General features: G+C 34.0%; 1 protein-coding gene across 1 annotated transcript; it reads left to right on the top strand.

The window, feature by feature from the left end:
- The first annotated feature begins 18702 nt into the window (after positions 1–18702).
- LOC121253903 (MLP-like protein 43) lies at positions 18703–19830 on the top strand. The gene is made up of 2 exons (XM_041153833.1): positions 18703–18934; positions 19471–19830. Exons 1-2 carry the CDS (start codon positions 18721–18723, stop codon positions 19740–19742), a joined length of 486 nt encoding a protein of 161 aa, XP_041009767.1. The 5' UTR covers positions 18703–18720; the 3' UTR covers positions 19743–19830.
- Positions 19831–20608: the final 778 nt, after the last annotated feature.

The following is a 20608-nucleotide window of genomic DNA, read 5'->3' as shown; positions in this document are numbered from 1 at the left end:
ATCTAATTTTGTACTTTTATAAGACATTGTTACTTGTTAATTGGGTATGTAATATGATACAATTGGTATTATGTTTTTAAATTTTATGAAATTAGTATTTCTGATCTGTACGTTCGAATGTAAATAAAAATCGTTCGAACGTTGGTTCACACTGTAACAAACATTCGAACGTAAATACAATTGAATCGTTCGAACGTTAAACTATATGTTCAAACGTACTCACGCTAAAACGAACAAACCGTTCGAACGGTAAAGCGACTAATGTTCGAACAAAGAACTTGCATTCGGACGCTCCTTCGTTTACATTCGAAATAACATCTGAACATTAAACGCGCTACGTTTGAACATTTACGTTTACGTTCGAACAAATATTCGAACGTTTAATGTAATTAACGTTCGGACGCATTAACATTCGAACGTAAATTTGATACGTTCGAACACGATATCCAACGAACGTCAACTTCTCTCATTCGAACGCCAATTGGTCGGGTATAACATCCGAACGTTTGATTTTACTTCCGAACGTGATTTTCTGTGACAGTTCATAACCGTCACAAAAAAAGGAACGTTCTTACGTTGTACCGAACGGAACACTTCCAACCGTCACTAAAAATATTTTTTGTGACGTTGAACAGTAAACCGTCACCAAATGTTTTCTGTGATGCACTTTAGGTGACGGTCATGGTGACGGTTTCAAACCATCACCAAATATATTTAGTGACGGTTTGCCATTTTTTTGTGACAGTTTTCTCTATCACAAAACACACATTCTGTTGTAGTGTCCCCTATTATTATTTTGCATAATGCATGTATGTGTCAGCTTCGACTTGCCTTTGTATGCGAGTTTTTCAATCTTCCCATATTTCTTTAAATTCTTTTCATTTAGTTGCCTTCTTTGGGTATAAATTGGTGAGCTACTTTGGTCAAACTATGCCACATAAATTTCTGGCTCTTTTTTTTCTTTTTTTTTTTTTTTTTTGCTTTTCCGTTGTTCTTGTGAAAACCCAGGATGAGTAGATTTGTTCTTTTGGGATTGGTTTCTAAAGACGGGAAGACCAAATGGGCGTAGGGTTTTTCATTGCTGGGATGGATGGAGGCTTGAGGACAAGATGGGAAAAAGAAGACGAGAAGACGAAATACCTGGAGGCTTGAAGACAAAATTGGTTTGAAGACGGGAAGACAAAATGCCTGGAGGCTTGAAGACGAACTGAAGATGGGAAGACGAAAGAAGACGAAATGGCTTTATTTTTTTAATCTATAAGGGCATGCAACATGGAAGCCACGTCGAGTGGGAAGGGGGAGCAAGACAAAGGAGCGGTGGGTCTGCAGTATCGCTCTCTGTGCAATATCTCTAAAAAGAGACCTATAAGTCTTGGTATTAAATGTCATAAAATTAAACTCTCGATATTAACATCAAATTCGCTTTTTAGTGTTTATAGCACATTATGAGTACTAATACTTTTTGCGTGTTACCAAAAGTAGAAAGAATTATTATATTTTCAAGTCGATAGATAGAACAGTAAGATTTTATTTATAAAATTTAAATTTGGTCTCAATTGAGATTCGCATTAAATTTTGAATTTGACCTCTATTACGTATTCTATCCACTTTATTTAGAGAAATAATAGTTGCAGTCGTGAGTGCGCAATCGGTGCATAGTCAGTTTGAAAAAAAAAAGAAATATGGAATCCACATAAAAAAATTAATTTTTTAATAATAGACCTCACTTTTTTTTAAAGCGATTGTACGGTGCTTGAACATTCTACAACTGTATATAACATTACTCCTCTATTTAATAGAAAACACGTGGCAGTCTTACATACAACCATCTGGCAATCTTATAAATTAAAAAATAATATTATAATAATATTTTATTTAACTTTTAACTTTCATCTCAATTCAACTCGTCCAAACCTCTCAAACCAATGTGCGAGGTATGACCTTTTTAGATTTTGACTAAAAAACTAAACTATTTGATCCTTACATTCATATATTAAATTATCGAACATGTTATTATATATTTATCTCTGGTGCATGCATGTTGCGCGCTTGGTTCCCCGCACTTTTCAATGAGATTTAACGATAGATCTACGTACAAATTTTATACAAGATTACCCACTAACGTAGTTTAAACAGAATATCTAACAAATTGATTTTTTATTATTATTGTAATTACCCATTGATGACGTGGTTTATTGTAATTATATATTTTTTTTCAAAGTGACTCTACGATACTTGTACACTTCATAACTATATATAGCATTACTCTTTTTTTATTATATATCTCATCAGGTTAATTTCTGTTACTTTTATTTTATTTTATTTTTTGTTGAGTGTGGCTCCATAGAGGGGAAAACTATAATTTCAAAGGAGATATATGAGCACAAAGATGATGAAATATTGTCAGTCACTTTCAAAGTAATAGGAGGATTACTGATGGAGGCGTTCAAAAGTTTCAAGTTCATTATTCAAGCCACTCCAAAGGATAAGGCACTACAACACAATTTGTCTTTTGTGACAGAGGAAACCGTCATCAAAAATTGCCAAAATGTCACTAAAGATATTTGGTGATGGTCACCGACTATCACCAAATGCGCGTCACAGAAAATAATTGGTGACGGTTTACTGTTGAACAGTCACTAAAAATATTTTTAGTGACGGTTAAAGGTCTTCCGTTTGGTTGAATGTTTGAACATTACTTTTTTTTGTGACGGTTGAGAATTGTCACAGAAAGTAAGGTTTGGACATCAAATTGAACGTTTGAATGGCAACCCGACCGATTGGCGTTCAATTGAGAGAATTTGACGTTCATTGATTATAGTTCGAATGTATCATATTTACGTTTGAACGTTTTTACGTCCAAACATTCATTATAATAAACGTTCGAAATTCTGTTCGAACTTTAACTGACAAATGTTCAAACATAACGGGTTTAACGTTCGGACGTTATTTCGAATGTAAACGAAGGAGCGTTCGAATGCAAGTGGTACGTTCGGGGCTTTGTTCAAACGTTAATCATTTAATCATTCGAACGTTTTGTTCTTTTGAGTGTGAGTACGTTCGAACGTAGAGGCCTACGTTCGAATGTTACTATCCAATTTTATGTATTCACGTTTCAAATGTGAACCAACGTTCGAACGTTTTTAATTTACATTCGAACGTATAGATCTGAAATACTAATTTCATACAATTTAAAAACATACCAATTGTATCATATTACATATCATCAATTAACAAGTAACAATGTCTTATAAAATTTTAGAATTAGATATTAAAACTAGCTACCAATACGGATAAAATTTATTTCTTTTTCCCTTGCCCATCGCGATTCTGTTACAATGGCATAACACGCTCCATTTGCACCATCATCTCTCGTTGCACTTGCTCTTGGACTTCACTGCGTATTCTTTCCTCCTGGTCTCTCTGTTGGTCCTGCAGATGCGTCTCTAAATGAGACTATCGTTCTAAGAGATACTCTAACTCTTGCTGTCTCGACCTCATATACTCATTCTCACGCCGTGCAGCTTCTAAATCTTTGGTAAGATTATTAATTTGTAAAGTCGATGAGGTTGAGGAGGATGAACATCTATGCTTAATAGATCGTCCCAAACCTCTTGCCATACTAGACTACGGCCCGAGCACTTGTGTGAATATGTCTATGTCACTAAGGAGGATTCCCCAAATGCCGACTGCATCTCCATCATTTTTTCCATTAATTTTAAAGGTAATGATCGTTAATAAGTAACGTATTAAAAGAAATAGAAATAAAAAAATAAATTATTCACATGTTACATAATTTATTTAACAAAATTAACACAGCTTACATAATTATCTGCAGCGACAGAATCCATCCACTCACTATGCTCATTAGTGTGAGCAGCAACATAGACATGAATGAGAGAAAAGTTTTCAAGATCATCACATTTCTAACAAAGCAACATACGCAATTTGAAAAGGATAATGTTAGTACTTAAATAAAAGAATATCAGAAAAATAAATGAATTCTATAATTTTTTTAATTACCATTTTTCAGCAAGACGGTGGAATGACCTTGAACCAGCACGATGGTGGACAGTCAGAGCGGATCTATTTTGTGCGTTTGTAGAACTCAAGTGGTACACAATATATTAAGAATGTTAATTTTAATATATATACATATAATATATAGAACGAATATGAATGTAATTAATTAAAAGATATAAATATAAAATACCTGATAATCTAGAGATGCGAAAAGATCACAGCACTTTCTCTAATCATCTAACTTCATCTGTTGGAAAGGAGACTGCGCCACCTCTTCCAACGTCTCAAACTTCTTTAAGTGGTCATGACATCATCCCTTGTGACGTCAGAATGGTGTAGCCATCAACTCATTCACGGTTCTCAAATCCTCGCTATGGCCAAAGTCGAGGTCGAATTTATCCTAACAAGTGAATCAAGTCAAAAATATGATATACTAATCTAGGTGAAAAAAAAGTATTCTCAAAGTAAACTTACCAACACACAACTTCGAATGTGCTCCTTAATCTCATTCGGAACATCTCGCCATGAGCGCACATAAAATGGAGCATAAGCTCAAACTACTGTGCCAATATAGGAGGAAAGCGCTACTGCACTATCATCCACTCCTCCAGTGGAATTATCAAGAATAGTGATCATGAGTTTTTCGTGCCTTCTACTTTTCTCAAGAGAGATGCCATGTGTATAGCCACAACCGTGACGTGCAGATGCATCAACTACATAATAATAGATAGTATAATTATAGTTATATACTTATTGAGACAAAAATATTAACTATATAACTAATTATCAATGACAATATTTCCTTACTGGTAGGTGTTGACTGACTGTTATTTTCTTTCGTGTTAACTTGATCTTCAAGAGCGGATTCCTTGACTGGGGAGCTCTTAATGGGTTCGGGACTTGGACTTGGCGGAGGCACATTTCTTGGTTGTCGTTTTGGCGGCATTCTTCAAAATAATTAATAATATCAAAGAAAATTAATTAGAAGAAATTATGAAAATTCAAGATATTTTATAGTCACCTATATGAATAAAATATTTAGTACTTTTATTCTTCATCTTCAGATGTATTTTCCATGCTTGTTTCAGAATCTCCCTCAATAACATCTTGATCATCATCATGTACCTCTTCTTCATCCTCCTTATCCACCTCCTGGCCGGATTCTGATTCGTCTTCATCTTCTGACATTTTTTCTTCTTTTTCTTCCTCCTCACTTACTTGAATTGAATGATCATTTAATACAGACGGGTTGAGATGGACGGATGGGACATCATCTTTACACAAGGGGAGCAACTCGAATGCACCAAGGTCAATAAACAAGTTAATACCCTCTCCATCTTCCTGGTATGCCTCCACAATCAGAGTGTCATCTTCATCTCTACTATTCTCGTACACTGCACTCGTTCCTGCTTTATATATATTTCGAGGGATAAATTTTTGTACGACTCGCCAAGTTATCTCTCCACTATCTTCATCAGCACTTTTCATTGGATCAATCAAGTAATAGACTTGCGTAGCTTGACAAGCCAATACGAACAGATCATCTTCATACCATTTAGATGCAGTATTGACACTCGTAAAGTGATTATCCCTATATATCGAAACCCGACCTTTGCCTAGATCCCACCAATCACATTTAAAGACATATGTTACAGACCCACTCAGATATTTCAATCCGATAATATCATGAATGACCTCATAATAGTCAATATCATCTGTTTCATGACTCCCATCGACCAACACACCAGAGTTTTGAGTCTTTCTATTACGTTCACGGTTCAGAGTATGGAATCTAGAACCTCGAACCGTGCATGCAGTGCATCGAAGTGCTCTATTTGAGGGACCACGAGCCAGTGCATATAATTCAGAAGAAATTGATCCGGGATCATGAGTATGTTGTTCCAAAATCTAACAATGGAAATAGTATATATTTATTAAAAGTTACCTAGAGTTCAAAGTTTCAAAATATAACATATATATAATTTTAGTTCATACACGTTCTTCAAACCATCCGGGAAATTCTTCCTCGTGTCTTGCCTCTATATTTTCTATGTCTTCCATCCTAAGTTTGTCCATGTGCTCACTGTTATAGATAAATGCAAAATATGTATATTTTGAACATAATAATTATAGTTAAACTTCAAAAAAACTAGAATTATTCGAACTATGGAATGACATACCTGAGATAATCATCAATCTCCCGGCAATTATTTAGCACAAACCATCAAACTTTACCCAACTCTCTATCGATTAAATCGTAACCCGTTTGTGCACCCAAGGGTCGTACATTCTGGGAAAAGACTGATAGCTCACGAGGAGGCGGAACAGCAAGATCAGCATTTTGCTCTTGACAATTAAATCGTGTCTCAACAACACGAAAATATAGAGAGCAAAATGTTAACCATTGATCGTGTATATAAGCCTCTGCTATTGAACCCTCAGCTCTGGCTTTATTCCCAACAGTGCGCTTCAGCCGACCCAAATATCTTTCAACTGGATACATCCAACGAAACTACACCGGTCCACCCAACAGTACCTCTCGAGGTAAATGTATTGCTAAATGGACCATGACATCAAAAAATGATGGTGGAAAGATCTACTCGAATTTACATAGTATAGTAGCAATATCTTCTTCCAATTTCTGCTACACATCTCGATTTATTATTCAAGCGCACAAATCCTTAAAAAACATACAGAGTTTAGATATGACGACATGTACATTAGATGTCAACTTCCCACGAATTTCCACAGGCAATAACTTCTGCAAAAATAAGTGATAGTCATGACTTTTCAATCCACTGATTTTCCAGTCATCAGGACTCGCGCATCTACCAATATTTGAAGCATAACCATCTGGCAACTTCACACCTTGCAACCGTTTGCAGAAGTCCATCCTCTCATCCCTCCTCATTGTATAACATGCAGAAGTCCATCCACCCGCAAATGTAGATTATGTTTAATTCTCATTCTCTCAAGATCTTTCCTCGTCTTGATCGTGTCTTTCGTCTTTTTGTTAATGCACATCAATATATCCAGTATATTATCATAAATATTCTTCTCTATGTGCATTACATCCAAACTATGTCGCAACATGCAGGACGACCAATACGGCAAGTTAAAAAAAATACTACGCTTTGTCCAATTCAATTCTGTTGTGCCTCGTTTTCTCTTGTTCTTTCCCCGACCTTTGCCAAAATTGTTCGCTCTAACATGTACCAATTGTTCCACTATCTCTTCCCAGACAACGCTTTTGGTGCAATTCTATCCTCTATTCTCTCATCAAACTTAGCACATTCTCTTCTCCATGCATGATTTGCTGGTAGATAACGTCGATGACCCATGGAACACAACTTCTGAGAATATTTTAACTACTCACTAGCAGTTTCTTTATTACACGTCGGACACGCTAACCTCCTTTTCGTACTCCAGCCGGAAAGATTCCCATATGCCGAGAAGTCATTTATGGTCCACATTACAGCAGCATGCATCTGAAAAGATGTCGATGTGGATGCATCATAAGTTCTAACGCCTGTTTCTCATAACTCTTTTAGCTCTTCAATCAGCGGCTACATGAATATGTCAATGTCATTCCCAGGTGATCTCGGGCCGCGGATAAGTAAAGTTAACAAAAAGTTGGGCGCCTTCATGCACCTCCATGGTGGAAGATTGTACGGAATCAACACTACAGTCCAAGTGCTATAAGTTGTACTCATATTCCCAAAAGGGTTGAATCTAGCGGTTGTGAGTCCCAGGTGCACGTTCAGAGCTTCTATCCCAAACTCTGGATATTGATTATCGAAAGACTACCACGCAAGTGAATCAGCTGGGTGCCTCAAATATGCGTCGTCCTTAACTCTTTTCTCCTCGTGCCACCTCATATCATGAGTTGTTTTCTTACACATATATAGTATTTGCAACCTAGGTCTCAAGGGAAAATACCGCAATATCTTAACCGGCATGCTTGTCTTACCCTTCCAACTCAACTCTCCGCATACAGGACATGCTTGTTTCTCCTCGTTCTCCTTCCAGAACAAAACACAGTCATTCTTGCATGCATGTATGGACTTGTACTCAAATCCTAATCTCTTTCTCAATTGTTTCGCTTCATAAAAGTTCTTGGGCAATACAGACCCTTTGGGAAGCACCTCGTTAAATAAGTCCAATACCATGTTTATTGCTTTCATTGACATCCCACACAATGACTTAATGTGAAGCAGCCGCACAATAAACAACATTTTGGAATGTTTTTTACAGCCTGGATAAAGCTCGCGCTTTGCATCTTCCCACATTGAAGCGAAATTATCACAATCAGTCCCACCACCACTTGAGGCATTGTCTTCAATCTCATCCATAAACATCCCGGCTCCAATGTCACCCAACATCTCCTCCATCTCATCCTGCTCATAATCATCATCCATGTGTCGTAAATAATTGTGATGATTGACTAATACATCTGCTGACTGTTCATACGGCTCACCATGTAGTACCCATCGGGTATACCCTAGATCTAAACCATTCACAAATATATGACTTTCTACTTCATCCAACCCTATCGCACAAAAATTTTTACACCCTTGACATGGACACTTAATGTAACCACGACTATCAGCAGAGGCCCGTGCAAAATCAATGAAGATTCTTACTCCACACGCATAGGGTACGTAATCTTTTCCAAGTCTATCGCCCAGACGCATCCAATTTTGGTCCATTTCTAAAAACATCTATTTATTAATAACACGTACATAGAAAATTCACGTGTATGTCATTCTCCAATACGAAGTTGTTTTTTTGATAAGGTAGTTGGTCCTATTTCGAGATTATATTATCCATATCGCACAAATCTCGTCACTCTACTACTTTCCACGTTAGTAGAAATTTCGACAGCATCTCCCCATAGTTCTCCAAGTATACATGTTCAAATAGAGAGATTGTAACCCTACGAACAGTATACCAGAAGAACAGTAGAGAAAGACACCGAAACTTCATAGTAAACGTGAAAAGTAGGAGTAACAAAAATGTGCAATACAGATAATAGAATCACAAACTGTCTACACTGGACAATTCACGAATTAGTGGACACAGAAATGTACACTAATTCTCAAACGGGTCTAAGGTTATTTATGCAATGTCACACGCATCTATCAAAAAACACTACAAACAATATTTTCATGTTCTGTGTCTAGATTGTCAAACAAATAGTATTGCATGTTATATTGTTAAATTGGAGAGAGATAGAAGAATATTTTCACAAGTTTCGTATCATGAGTAGATACGAGGGAGAATGATCGTGAAGAAATGTCTATATTTTAGTCTAATTGCTTAACTGTCATAGACTCTCCAGTCCTACCAATTGTTATTATAATTGTTATATATAATTTTAAAGGTTATTATATAATTTTAATTATTATCATTCCTAAATTATCATTTTAATTGTTATACTTAATTGTTATGAGTTATTTATTTATATAGACAATAAGTATATAATTTTTATATAAGCATTTATTTGATCCTTATTTACTTACTCTCTAGTTTATTTTAAATAAATATATTTATTTATTCCAACTCTACTTATTTGGTAGGTTCAAGACTTTTTTATTGAAGAGTATTTGACATTCTTTCTTTATATATATATATTTAATAATATAATGATTTGGAACCTCACAATGGTAAAGATATTTAATGGACGGTTTATTAATAATAGTTATTCCTAAAGTATCATTAATTTTAATTGTTATAGTTAATAACTATAATTAATAATTACTAATTATTATTATTATTATTCCTAAAGTCATATCATAAATTGTTATACTTAATTGAGTGAGTTATTTATATTTAATAAGTAATTATTAATTATAGTTATTGTATGTATATATTATACTTTATATATAGTTAAGTTATAGTAATTTTTTTTTATGTTTTAAAATTAAGTTTTATACTATAGTAATAATTTGAATAATAATGATTATTCTAACTAATCATATTCTAACTAAATGGTAAGAATATTAATATATTCCTAAACTTGAGTAAGCAATAAACATGTATTAACAAAACCTAAAGACAATATATTTCTAACCATGTAAACATATTCAAACAAAATTCACAAACAATAATCACAATATTTCAAATCTATATCACAACATATTCACAATATTCTCACAACAATATTTATACACATATTAATTCATCAATGAATACCATGCATAAACTCACAAGCTATTCACAAACTATACAAACAATAATCACAATATTTATGCAATGTCACACCATATCTATCAAATTCACACTACAAACAATATGACCATGTTGTTTGAATTGATAATGTCACTTTCTAGTAGTGTTATATTGTTAAACTAGAGAGAGATGAAAGATTATGTAAAACAGTTTCCTATCAATACACAACGAGAGAGAATGATCTTGAATAAATGTCTAAATTTTAGTTTAATAATTTAACCGTCACAAACTGTCCGACCTTGACAACTCTCAAGACCGGAGAGACTTTGAGAGTCAAGCAATTTGACCGACATTTCTTCAAGATCATTCTTCCACAGGGTATACAAGATACAAAACTTGTTCACATATTCTTCCATCTCTTTCTAGTTTAACAATATAATACAATACCAATGTGACATTGTTAATTTATAAAAGAAATAAAAATTAATAGTTATGGAATCAAAAGTTCAGATTTCTCAACAGCCAACAAAGTTTTTTATAGTAATTTTAGATTGGTTAGGGCTATCCTATACGAAATAATTTAATTGTTATACAATTGTTATTGTAATTGTTATACTTAATTTGAAAGGTTATTATATAATTTTAATTATTATCATTCCTAAAGTATCATTTTAATTGTTATATTTAATTTGAAAGGTTATTATATAATTTTAATTATTATCATTCCTAAAGTATCATTTTACTTGTTATGCTTAATTTGAAAGGTTATTATATTATTTTAATTATTATAATTCCTAAAGCATCATTTTAATTATTATACTTAATTTCAAAGGTTATTATATTATTTTAATTATTATCATTCTTAAAGTTAAGTTATACACTTTTTTTCCTTTTTTTTAAAATTAAGTTTTATACTATAGTTATAATTTTAATTATAATAATATTCTGGATAACTTAGTATGAATATATTATATATACTTATTAAATGTTAAATATTAAGTCTCATATTAAATGTATATTAAATTCCCAATCTTTAGATAAATCTAAGCATATAAACATATTCAATAAAAATTCACAAACAATAATCACAATATTTCAAATCCATATCACAACAACAACAACAATATTTCCACAACAATATTTCTACACACATTAATTCATAAATGAATATCATAAACTTACAAACTATACAAACAATAATCATAATATTTCAAGAGTAAGCATAAAATGACAACATGTATAAACATATTCCTCAACTTGAGAAAGATAATTAGTACTCACAAATTCTTCAAAGCCAAAAAACATTATATCAAAATTTTCACATAATTCTTAAACTTTAACACAATATATTTCTACCCATGTAAACATATTCAAACAAAAATCACAAACAAAAATCACAATATTTTAAATCTATATCACAACATATTCACAATATTCCCACAACAATATTTCTACACATATTAATTCATCAATAATACTATAAACTCACAAAGTATTCACAAACTATACAAACAATAATCACAATATTTCAAGAGTAAGCATAAAATGTATAAACATATTGTTAAAGTTTAGAAATATACCTAGCACTCACAATATTCTCTTACAAATCAAAAGCTTCCAACTTGCCAAAATAAACAATCCTTCAAAAAATACAACACTAACTTATTAGAAATATATATAACAAAAACACAAGACAAATATAATAAAATTTAAGAAAATACAAAACAAAAATAATTTTTCCTTACCAAAACTCAACTCAACTCTCACTCTAACCCACATGATCCCTCTCTCACTCTAACCCTTTCTCTCTCTAACCTTGATCTCTCTCTCACGTCTCTCTCTTGCGCGCATGGGAGAAGTAGTAGAAATGAGGTTGCTGCCTCTCATGCATGTGTTAATTGAAAGCGAAAATATTTAGACGAAACGTTCAAACATTTAAGTTATACGTTCAAACGTTATTTTATCCCGCCCAATTTTTAGATGACGTTTGAACGTTAAAAAACACAGATAAATTTTCTAGAAAAAACGTTCAGACGTTTTCTATACACGTTCGAACGTATCTTACTATAACAATGCAAAAAATCTAGCAGGAAATTTCCTGCACTTTTATTTTCGTGTTCGAACGACTGGAATTTTAGCGTTCGAACGTTTGTAAATTCCAGATGATTTTCATCCACTAACGTTCGAACGTAAAAATTTATCGTCCGAACGTTCATATCATCACAGAGGTACCTAAATCGAGCGGGAAATTTCCCGCATTTTTATTTTCATGTTCGAACATTAATAAATTTGGCGTTCGAACGTTTATAAATTTCCAATTATTTTTATCGACGAACGTTCGAATGTAACATTTTAACGTCCGAACGTTCAAATCTCACTTAGACGAATAGTATATATACTATGATAGCATAATACTTTAAATGAAAACATAATATGATAGTATATATATAGTATTATATATATAGTACAGTATATATCTATAATACTATCTATATATATAATACACTATATATATAATGCACTATATATATACTATATATTAATGATTTTCTGGAATCACATCATTGAGGGTCATAATTTGTATGACTTTCAACTTCATCCAAATATATGACTTTCAATTAACACTTATATCGATGTCTAAAGATACGTACAGCCCACTTCATAGCCACAAACGCAACAGCTGAAAATACGCAACTACAACGTGATCACCGAGCTAGCTTGCTAGTCAGTCCTCTATGTATTTATTACTTGTAACACAATCATGGAGGATGTTTGAACATTACTTTGAAAATAAAAGGGATCGATCCTCCCACTAAAACTGCCTTGCTATTTACTGATCCAATGGCCAGTCCCCTTTTTTATCTCTATCTATATGAGAAAAGTATTATACTTTATATATAGTTAAGTTATATAATTTTTTTTTCTTTTTTTTAAGATTAAGTTTTATACTATACTTATAATTTGAATAATAATCATATACTAACTAAATTAGTATGAATATATTATATATACTTACTCTATATTAAATATTAAAACAAGAATATAATACAAGTATATTACTTAAATTAAGATTCTAAACTTATAATTTTCTTGTTAAACATATTCAATAAAAATTTCAAAAACAACAATCACAATATTTCAAACTCATATCACAACAGCAATAATATTCCCACAACAATATTTCTACACATATTAATTCATTAATGAACACCATAAACTCACAAACTATTCACAATATTCACAAACAATATGTAACACCCCGTATTTTAGTGTATTTTTACTGAATGATTATTTTTATTTATTCAAAAATATATTCTCTTATTTTAAAATTAGTGGATTTTTAGTGGGTTTATTTTATGATTTTTAAAATTGCGAAAATTAAATTTGATATGTTTTCTTAATATTTATTATTGTGATGTATTTAAATTGTTCTTTATTTTAAATTAATTAATTGTGAGATTTAATTATTTTATTTTCATTGTATTATTACGTTTAAATTATTTTATTTGACTTGCTGTTTTAAAATCATTTTCGTTGGATCATTTTCTGTGACCCAAGATGTGAGGACTGTACCTCATTTCTTTCCCTCTATTTTTCTCTTTCATCTTTCTTCTTTTCTTCTTTTCCTTTCTTTCTTTTTTCTTTCTTTCTATGCCTTCTCCCGCACGACACCACTCTCCCTCTCTCTCCCCGTGCGTTTTCGTCCCTCTCCCAGCCCACCGCCGCCGCGCCGCCGTGGCCCTCACCGCCCAGCCCATTTGCTCCCCCATCGGCCGGCAACCACCTCCCTCTAGTCTCAGCTCCTATCACGCCGCCGTTAGCCTCCACGAACCGTCCAAAGTCGCGGCGTTCTCTTCGTTCGTGCGCCGCCATCGCGCCACCTCCGACCACTATCTCTTCACCACTTCATCCTTGACCTCCTAGCAACCCAATGGACCCAACCCTAGCTCCGATCCGTCACCGGTGAAGCACATCCAACCCCATTTCCGATTTGGATATTTTTTATCTTCAACCACCCTTTGCGCCGCCACCCACGGCAAACCATCACCACCATTGGCTTCACCGACCTCTCTAAGCTCTACCCTATTAATTTCAGGTCTTGGTTTGTCTCTGTTTAAAAGTGGGTTTTTGAGACCCACGGCCATAGTGCATTTGGCACTGTTCTGTTGCTGTGTTGCTGTCTCTTGCACCTCCGTGATCCTTTAGAAATTATAATATAGCACTGTAAGTATTTTTCCAAAGAACTTTCGTGATTTAAATGTATTCTTGTACTAACACATTTTATTTGTGAACTGGTTGGTTATGTCGGACTGAGTCTGAGGAGTTCGGGGGTCGGATGGATTGTGGACAGAGTTGTTGTGTGTTTGGTTTGCATTGTTGGTTATTGTTATGGAGTTGTTCATGTACACGGCATATTGCACGCATGATCATGTTTGTAAATGAAATTGGGTTTTCGTGTATATACATTCATGTTCATGTGTTTATTGAAAACTGGGTTTTCATGTGTTTGTTTGAAAATTGAATTTTCATGTGAAATGATTCTGAATGTGTTCGAAAAGACTGGATTGACTGGTTTGAGAAAAAGGAAAAGAGACTGTAGGGATGGTGGTAGAGTCCCGCTTGTAATTCCCTCCTACGGTGCACGCTATAGGGATGGTGGTTGTGTCCCGCCTACGGTGCACGCTGTAGGGATGGTGGTAAGCAGGGATGGTGGTATAGCCTCGCCTGTGATTCCCTCCTACAGTACTCTGATAAGTATTCATTATGTGTGATAAATATTCATTGGGTGGAAAGGAACTGTAGGGATGGTGGTAAGCAGGGATGGTGGTAGAGTCTCGCCTGCGATTCCCGCCTACAGTGTCCGATAAATGGTTTGTTTTGTGTGAATCATTTTCTGGGGAAATGACGGATTATATTTTTGGGCCAAAATGAGATTTTGGCGTGTGTTGGAAATAATCATTTTTCTGGAAAAAATGGTATTTTACGGCTAAGTGTATTTGTCATATGAATGCATGTTGGTTGTATTAATATGTTTTTATCTCGAGAGTTGTTTGGTTTATACTTATCTGTGGTACCATTTTATGGTATCGCAGATTTTCATGCAGATGAGGATGACGAGCCTTAACTTGGCTCCGTTGGTAGAGTGATCTGGGATTGCTCCTGTTTATCGAGTTTCATTTTTTATCAATTTATGTATTGCCTTTGTATCAATTTATGTTGTTTATACAACAACATGTATAAACATATTGCTAAACTTGAAGAAATATAACTAGCACTTACAAATTCAAAAAACCAACTAATCTAATTGTCATTCATTAGAGAGAGTAATTTGATTCCAATAAATCTATTTAGGAATTTGTACACTAGAATTTTTGGTACTAGTTGTAATAAATAAAGTATATTGTTTTGGGCTAGTAATAAGAGCTTGTGGTTCTAATATTGTTTTCATTAGTTTATAATGGATCGTATATATATAATATATTATATATTATACTATAATACATAATATAATATTAGATATATACTATACTATATATATTATACAGTATATATATAATATACTATAGAATACATTATATATATATTAATACACAGTATATATAGATACTATAATATACTATATATATTATAATATAACATAATATATAGTATGTTATATGTTATAGTATACATTATAATATATAACATATATTAATAATATAATATATTATAGTCAATATTTTAGAAAATAAATCGAAAAACGTTTGAACATACTAAGAATTATGTTCGAACGCAACGTGTATATAAGCCTAAAATAGAACGGCGAAATGTCATTTTCACCATTACTAACTTCGTTCCCGTTTGCACACCGCCACTCCTCCGTCGCCGCTGCCGTTAAACTCCGCCACAACTATCACTAAAAGGTAGGCATTCATCTTTTAATCAAATAACATGTATTTTATTTGAGATTTGGGTTTAGTTTTGATTAAAACAGGTCAAGTGGTGGCCGAATGTTTAACTCAATTTTCCGGCCACCACGGCTTGCCATTAGCTAAATAGTCACCGTAGAAAAATTTCTTCAAGTGTATACTTCATTTCTACGGTGGCATTTCGACATTTAGAATCTCATAGATTGATTTTGGAGATTTCAATAACGGCTAAGTCGAGTCAGCCATTCTGTATCGTAACATTCAAACGTTTCACCAAGACGTTCGAACATATGACGTTTCAATTACATAGCCATTAAGGCTTCTACGTTTGAACGTGTATTGTTTTACATTCGGACGTTAGTTTTTCGTAAAATTTACGTTCGGACTTTACTTATAACGTCCGAACGTACTATTTTTTAAATTTATTTATGTCTCAACGTTCGGACATGCATCCTTTACGTTCGCAAGTAAAACTCATACGTTCGAACGTATAAAATAAACGTCCGAACGTACGTTAGTTAAATTTATTTACTGCTTACATTCAAACGTGTATGTTATACGTTTGCAAGTATGTGTTTTACATGCGAACGTATAGGATGCACGTCCAAATGTAAATTTATTAAAAAAAATTTACGTGCGAACGTAAAGGATACAAGTCTGAACATTTTATCTGAACGTTTGAACGTTCTTTTGCTATGTTTGAACATTAATACAGAGCAGCTTAAAATTAACACAAAAAATGGATCAATATAAATAATTTTTTTTCCTTTTCTATTTTCAGGATATGGCTCATCCTCTGCATACTAAGAAATGAGGGAGGGAAGGAGCCACTCAGGACACTGCTCGTATCGGGGCTCGTACTATTATGGTAGAGCGAGAGGTCCTGATTAATGAGTTCGATGAACTCATATGTGAGCAGACAAATCTGAGAGATGTTTTCATCTGTAGAGGCTGGGGAAATATCTGCACATTGAAGGAGAAGGTATACCCCTCAATGGTTCAGGAGTTCTATATAGGGATGTGTTCCATGCCTTAGGACACATCCTCTCACACCATGACTGTACGCGGTATTTCTATTGAAATTTCACCAGATGTCACCGCCGAGCACCTCGAGATTCGTCGAGGAGTTGAGACATCTGCACACGCTACATCCCGTGAGGATGAAGCCACTTCTGCATCATCTACTGGCCACCTATTTGAGCCAGCATTAGCCAGAGATGCAAACCGATTAGAGGCCGAGAATACTGGCCTCGAGGCTCTAGATGATGATTGAGACGAGGATTTCTACATCCTCACCGAGAGGGACCGCATGCAGATCGAAAGGAAGAATGCATTCAACCAGAACCATCTGCTACCTTTCTTCCACATGTTGCACCTTTTTGTTGCAACAAACGTGGATTCTGTGGCACATAAAACCACCTCTAGTCGGCTTCGGGCACAGTTTTTGATACGAGTGGCACGTGGAGATCCCATAGATTTGCCACTTCACATCTTTGAGAGGATCCGTTACAAGACGAGCATCGTCTCCACGGATAATCTCCCATACGGTGTCCTGATCAGCCAGCTATTACTTACACGAGGAGTGCCAACTCAGCTAGAGGAGCAGGTGAAAGATCAGATGAGCTCCCTCGACATGACCACGCATCGACGTAGCATTGGACAGGCTAGGGGACGTCAGCCACCCCCTGTAGAGGATCTAGTTCCTCTGATGCAGCTTGAGCCAGGTCATGTGGGGAGTAGTAGTCAGCAGCCGCCGAGTACATCTGCGGGAGATGCACGGCCTACTTGGGTTGATGCGGTGATCTCATAGCTGACTGAGTATATCGATCGATCGCTAGCGGCTATATGAGGCGTCTGTATCTGAGATCGCCCATCGTGTAGGTATCCTCAACGACAAGGTTGATTCCTTGACTGAGGAGGTACGGAGTTCAAATTTCGCGAACAACGCTATCATCTGAGTGTTGTTAAGAAATTCGATCATATTTTGTATTTTGCTTTTATTACTTGTAAAGAAAAATATTATTTAATATTTCTATGGTTTTTCGCCATTCAATTCTCAATCTTATATAATCTTATATTTTCCATCTTTAATTCTAAATCACTGCACTTCAAATATATATAAACATAAATAAATATATTACAAATTGTGTATATATAAATATATACAAGTCAATTATATAGACTTGTTCACAAATTATGTACTATAAAAACCACATAATTTTTAAATTAGAGTAATATTTAATTAAAATTTGCGCCAACGTTCGAACGTTAGTAATTAACGTTCGCATGTTGGCGCAAAACATTTTACGTTCGAACATTAATTACTAACGTTCGAACGTTGGCGCCAAAACATTTCACGTTTGCACGTAAGTAGTCACAATGTTCGAACGTATATGTGACGTTCGAACGTAAAATTTCCATACATTGAAACGTAAAAAAAATCTCATATGTCTTTAGTGACGGTTTTCAAAAATCGTCACAGAAAAGGGTTTTTAGTGACGGTTTGGGGACTGTCACAATTTTCCAACCGTCATTAAAAAGCAATTGTGTTGTAGTGAGCTTTTACCCTCCTATTCTCTTCACCAACTTATAGCTGCTTGTTTTCTTCACACTTAGAATGCCAAACTTGAAAGGAGAGATCATGTCTCAGCAGGTTGGGAAGGTAGATAGTGAAGTAGAAATCAAGGTATCTGCTCGTGCATTTTACGAGGTTCACACCGGAAGATTATATGACTCACCAAAACTTTGCCCTCACTATATTCCGAGGGTTGATTTAGTTGAAGGTGGATGGAGAGATGTGGGTTCAGTTATGGACTGGTATCTCCTCTGGGGTAAGGCCACATGAATTATTTGATCCTTACATTCATATATATATTAAATTATCGAGCATGTTATTATATATTTATCTCTGGTGCATGCATGCTGCTTGGTTCCCCGCATTTTTCAACGAGAATTAATGATAGATCTACGTACCTACAAATTTTATACAAGATTACCCACTAACGTGGTTTAAACAGAATATCTAACAAATTGATTTTTTTTTTTTTTTTTTTTTTAGTTTGATTACCCATTGACGACGTGATTTATTGTAATTATATGTTTTTTTTTAAAGTGACTGTACGATACTTGTACACTTCATAACGGTATGTAACATTATTCTTTTCTTATTTGTTTATAATTTGTGAGTTTTTATTTTTATCTTATGAAGTATGAACTATTTGCCAACTGTAATTTAAAAAAAAAAAAAACAAAACAAAATATCCTCGTGCGATATGATTGTTTGGTTCCATGTTTAATTACATATCTCATCAGGTTAATTTCTGTTACTTTTATTTTATTTTATTTTTTATTGGGTGTGGCACCACAGAGGGGAAAACTGTAATTTCAAAGGAGATATATGAGCACAAAGATGATGAAAAATTGTCAGTCACTTTCAGAGTAATAGGAGGATTACTGATGGAGGCGTTCAAAAGTTTCAAGTTCATTATTCAAGCCACTCCAAAGGATAAGGGCGGATGTTTGGTCCGCTGGACACTTGAATATGAGAAACTGAAGGAGGATGTTCCAGATCCAAAAGAAATGCTTCACTTTGCAGCTGATCTTACCAAAGAGATGGATGCCAATCTTGTCGGCCACTAAGACCTCAACATATAAAAACATCATTAATATTAAAGGTCGGATTTCAATAAGACCATGCATGCATGCACCATGCAGTGTTGGTCATGTTGTCATGCAGATGTTAAAATAATGCTCTCGGCTTTATCATGTGTTATAGCTAGTAGGGATTATTGGCTATTAGTTTATTTCTTATATTTTGTCTCAGAATAAGATTACTGCAATCTTTTAGGAATGATTAATCCTCTGTTATATATATTCTAAAGTGCAGAGAAAATTTGGTCTCAAAAAATATTTTTTGGGATGAAAGTTTTTTTTTCCCACCCCAGATTGTCTTTCGTGACAGACCTATTGGGACAAATTAAAGACAAGATTTTTTCATCCTTAAATGACTTCTTTGACAAAAATTTTCGTCCCAAAAGAGGATGGTTTTTGTTGTAGTGTGTCATGCATATAGGTTTGTTTAAATTTTTCTTTTTTCTTTTCTCAAAATCCAATAAAATATCGTAAACTTATACAATTTCACTACTATTCCAACACTATTTCAATCGTATTCACAAAATTTTCATTTCATTTCATCTCATCATCCAAATTAATTATGACCAAAATAAGAAATAAAAAAAAAAAAAAGGAAATGCTAATGCCTAATTAGGAGCTAGGAAATTAAACCAAGCCCAACTAGTAAACCAAGCCACTGGTTTATGAAAGTAATACTAACATTTCAGTCCTAACTAGTAAATCAAGCCACTCGTTTATATAAAAATAAACTTAGAGAAATCTTATTTTAATTTGGTATTTTATGGAAATAATTCATATTATTTGAATTTGGACATTTTATGCAAATTATTCATACTATTTGAGTTCAGAATTAATGGGACTTCAATGTATTT

Source organism: Juglans microcarpa x Juglans regia, chromosome 3D (genome assembly GCF_004785595.1).
Source record: "Juglans microcarpa x Juglans regia isolate MS1-56 chromosome 3D, Jm3101_v1.0, whole genome shotgun sequence".
Taxonomy (NCBI): Eukaryota; Viridiplantae; Streptophyta; class Magnoliopsida; order Fagales; family Juglandaceae; genus Juglans; species Juglans microcarpa x Juglans regia.
The sequence above is the reverse complement of the archived record's forward strand: the minus strand, read 5'-3'. Positions and strand labels throughout refer to the sequence as shown.

Bases quoted from the DNA above. Each gene is read 5' to 3' on its own strand.
- LOC121253903 (XM_041153833.1), top strand. From the start codon at position 18,721: ATGCCAAACTTGAAAGGAGAGATCATGTCTCAGCAGGTTGGGAAGGTA. The intron at 18,935-19,470 runs GTAAGGCCACAT...GTGGCACCACAG, and splicing joins GGACTGGTATCTCCTCTGGG to AGGGGAAAACTGTAATTTCA.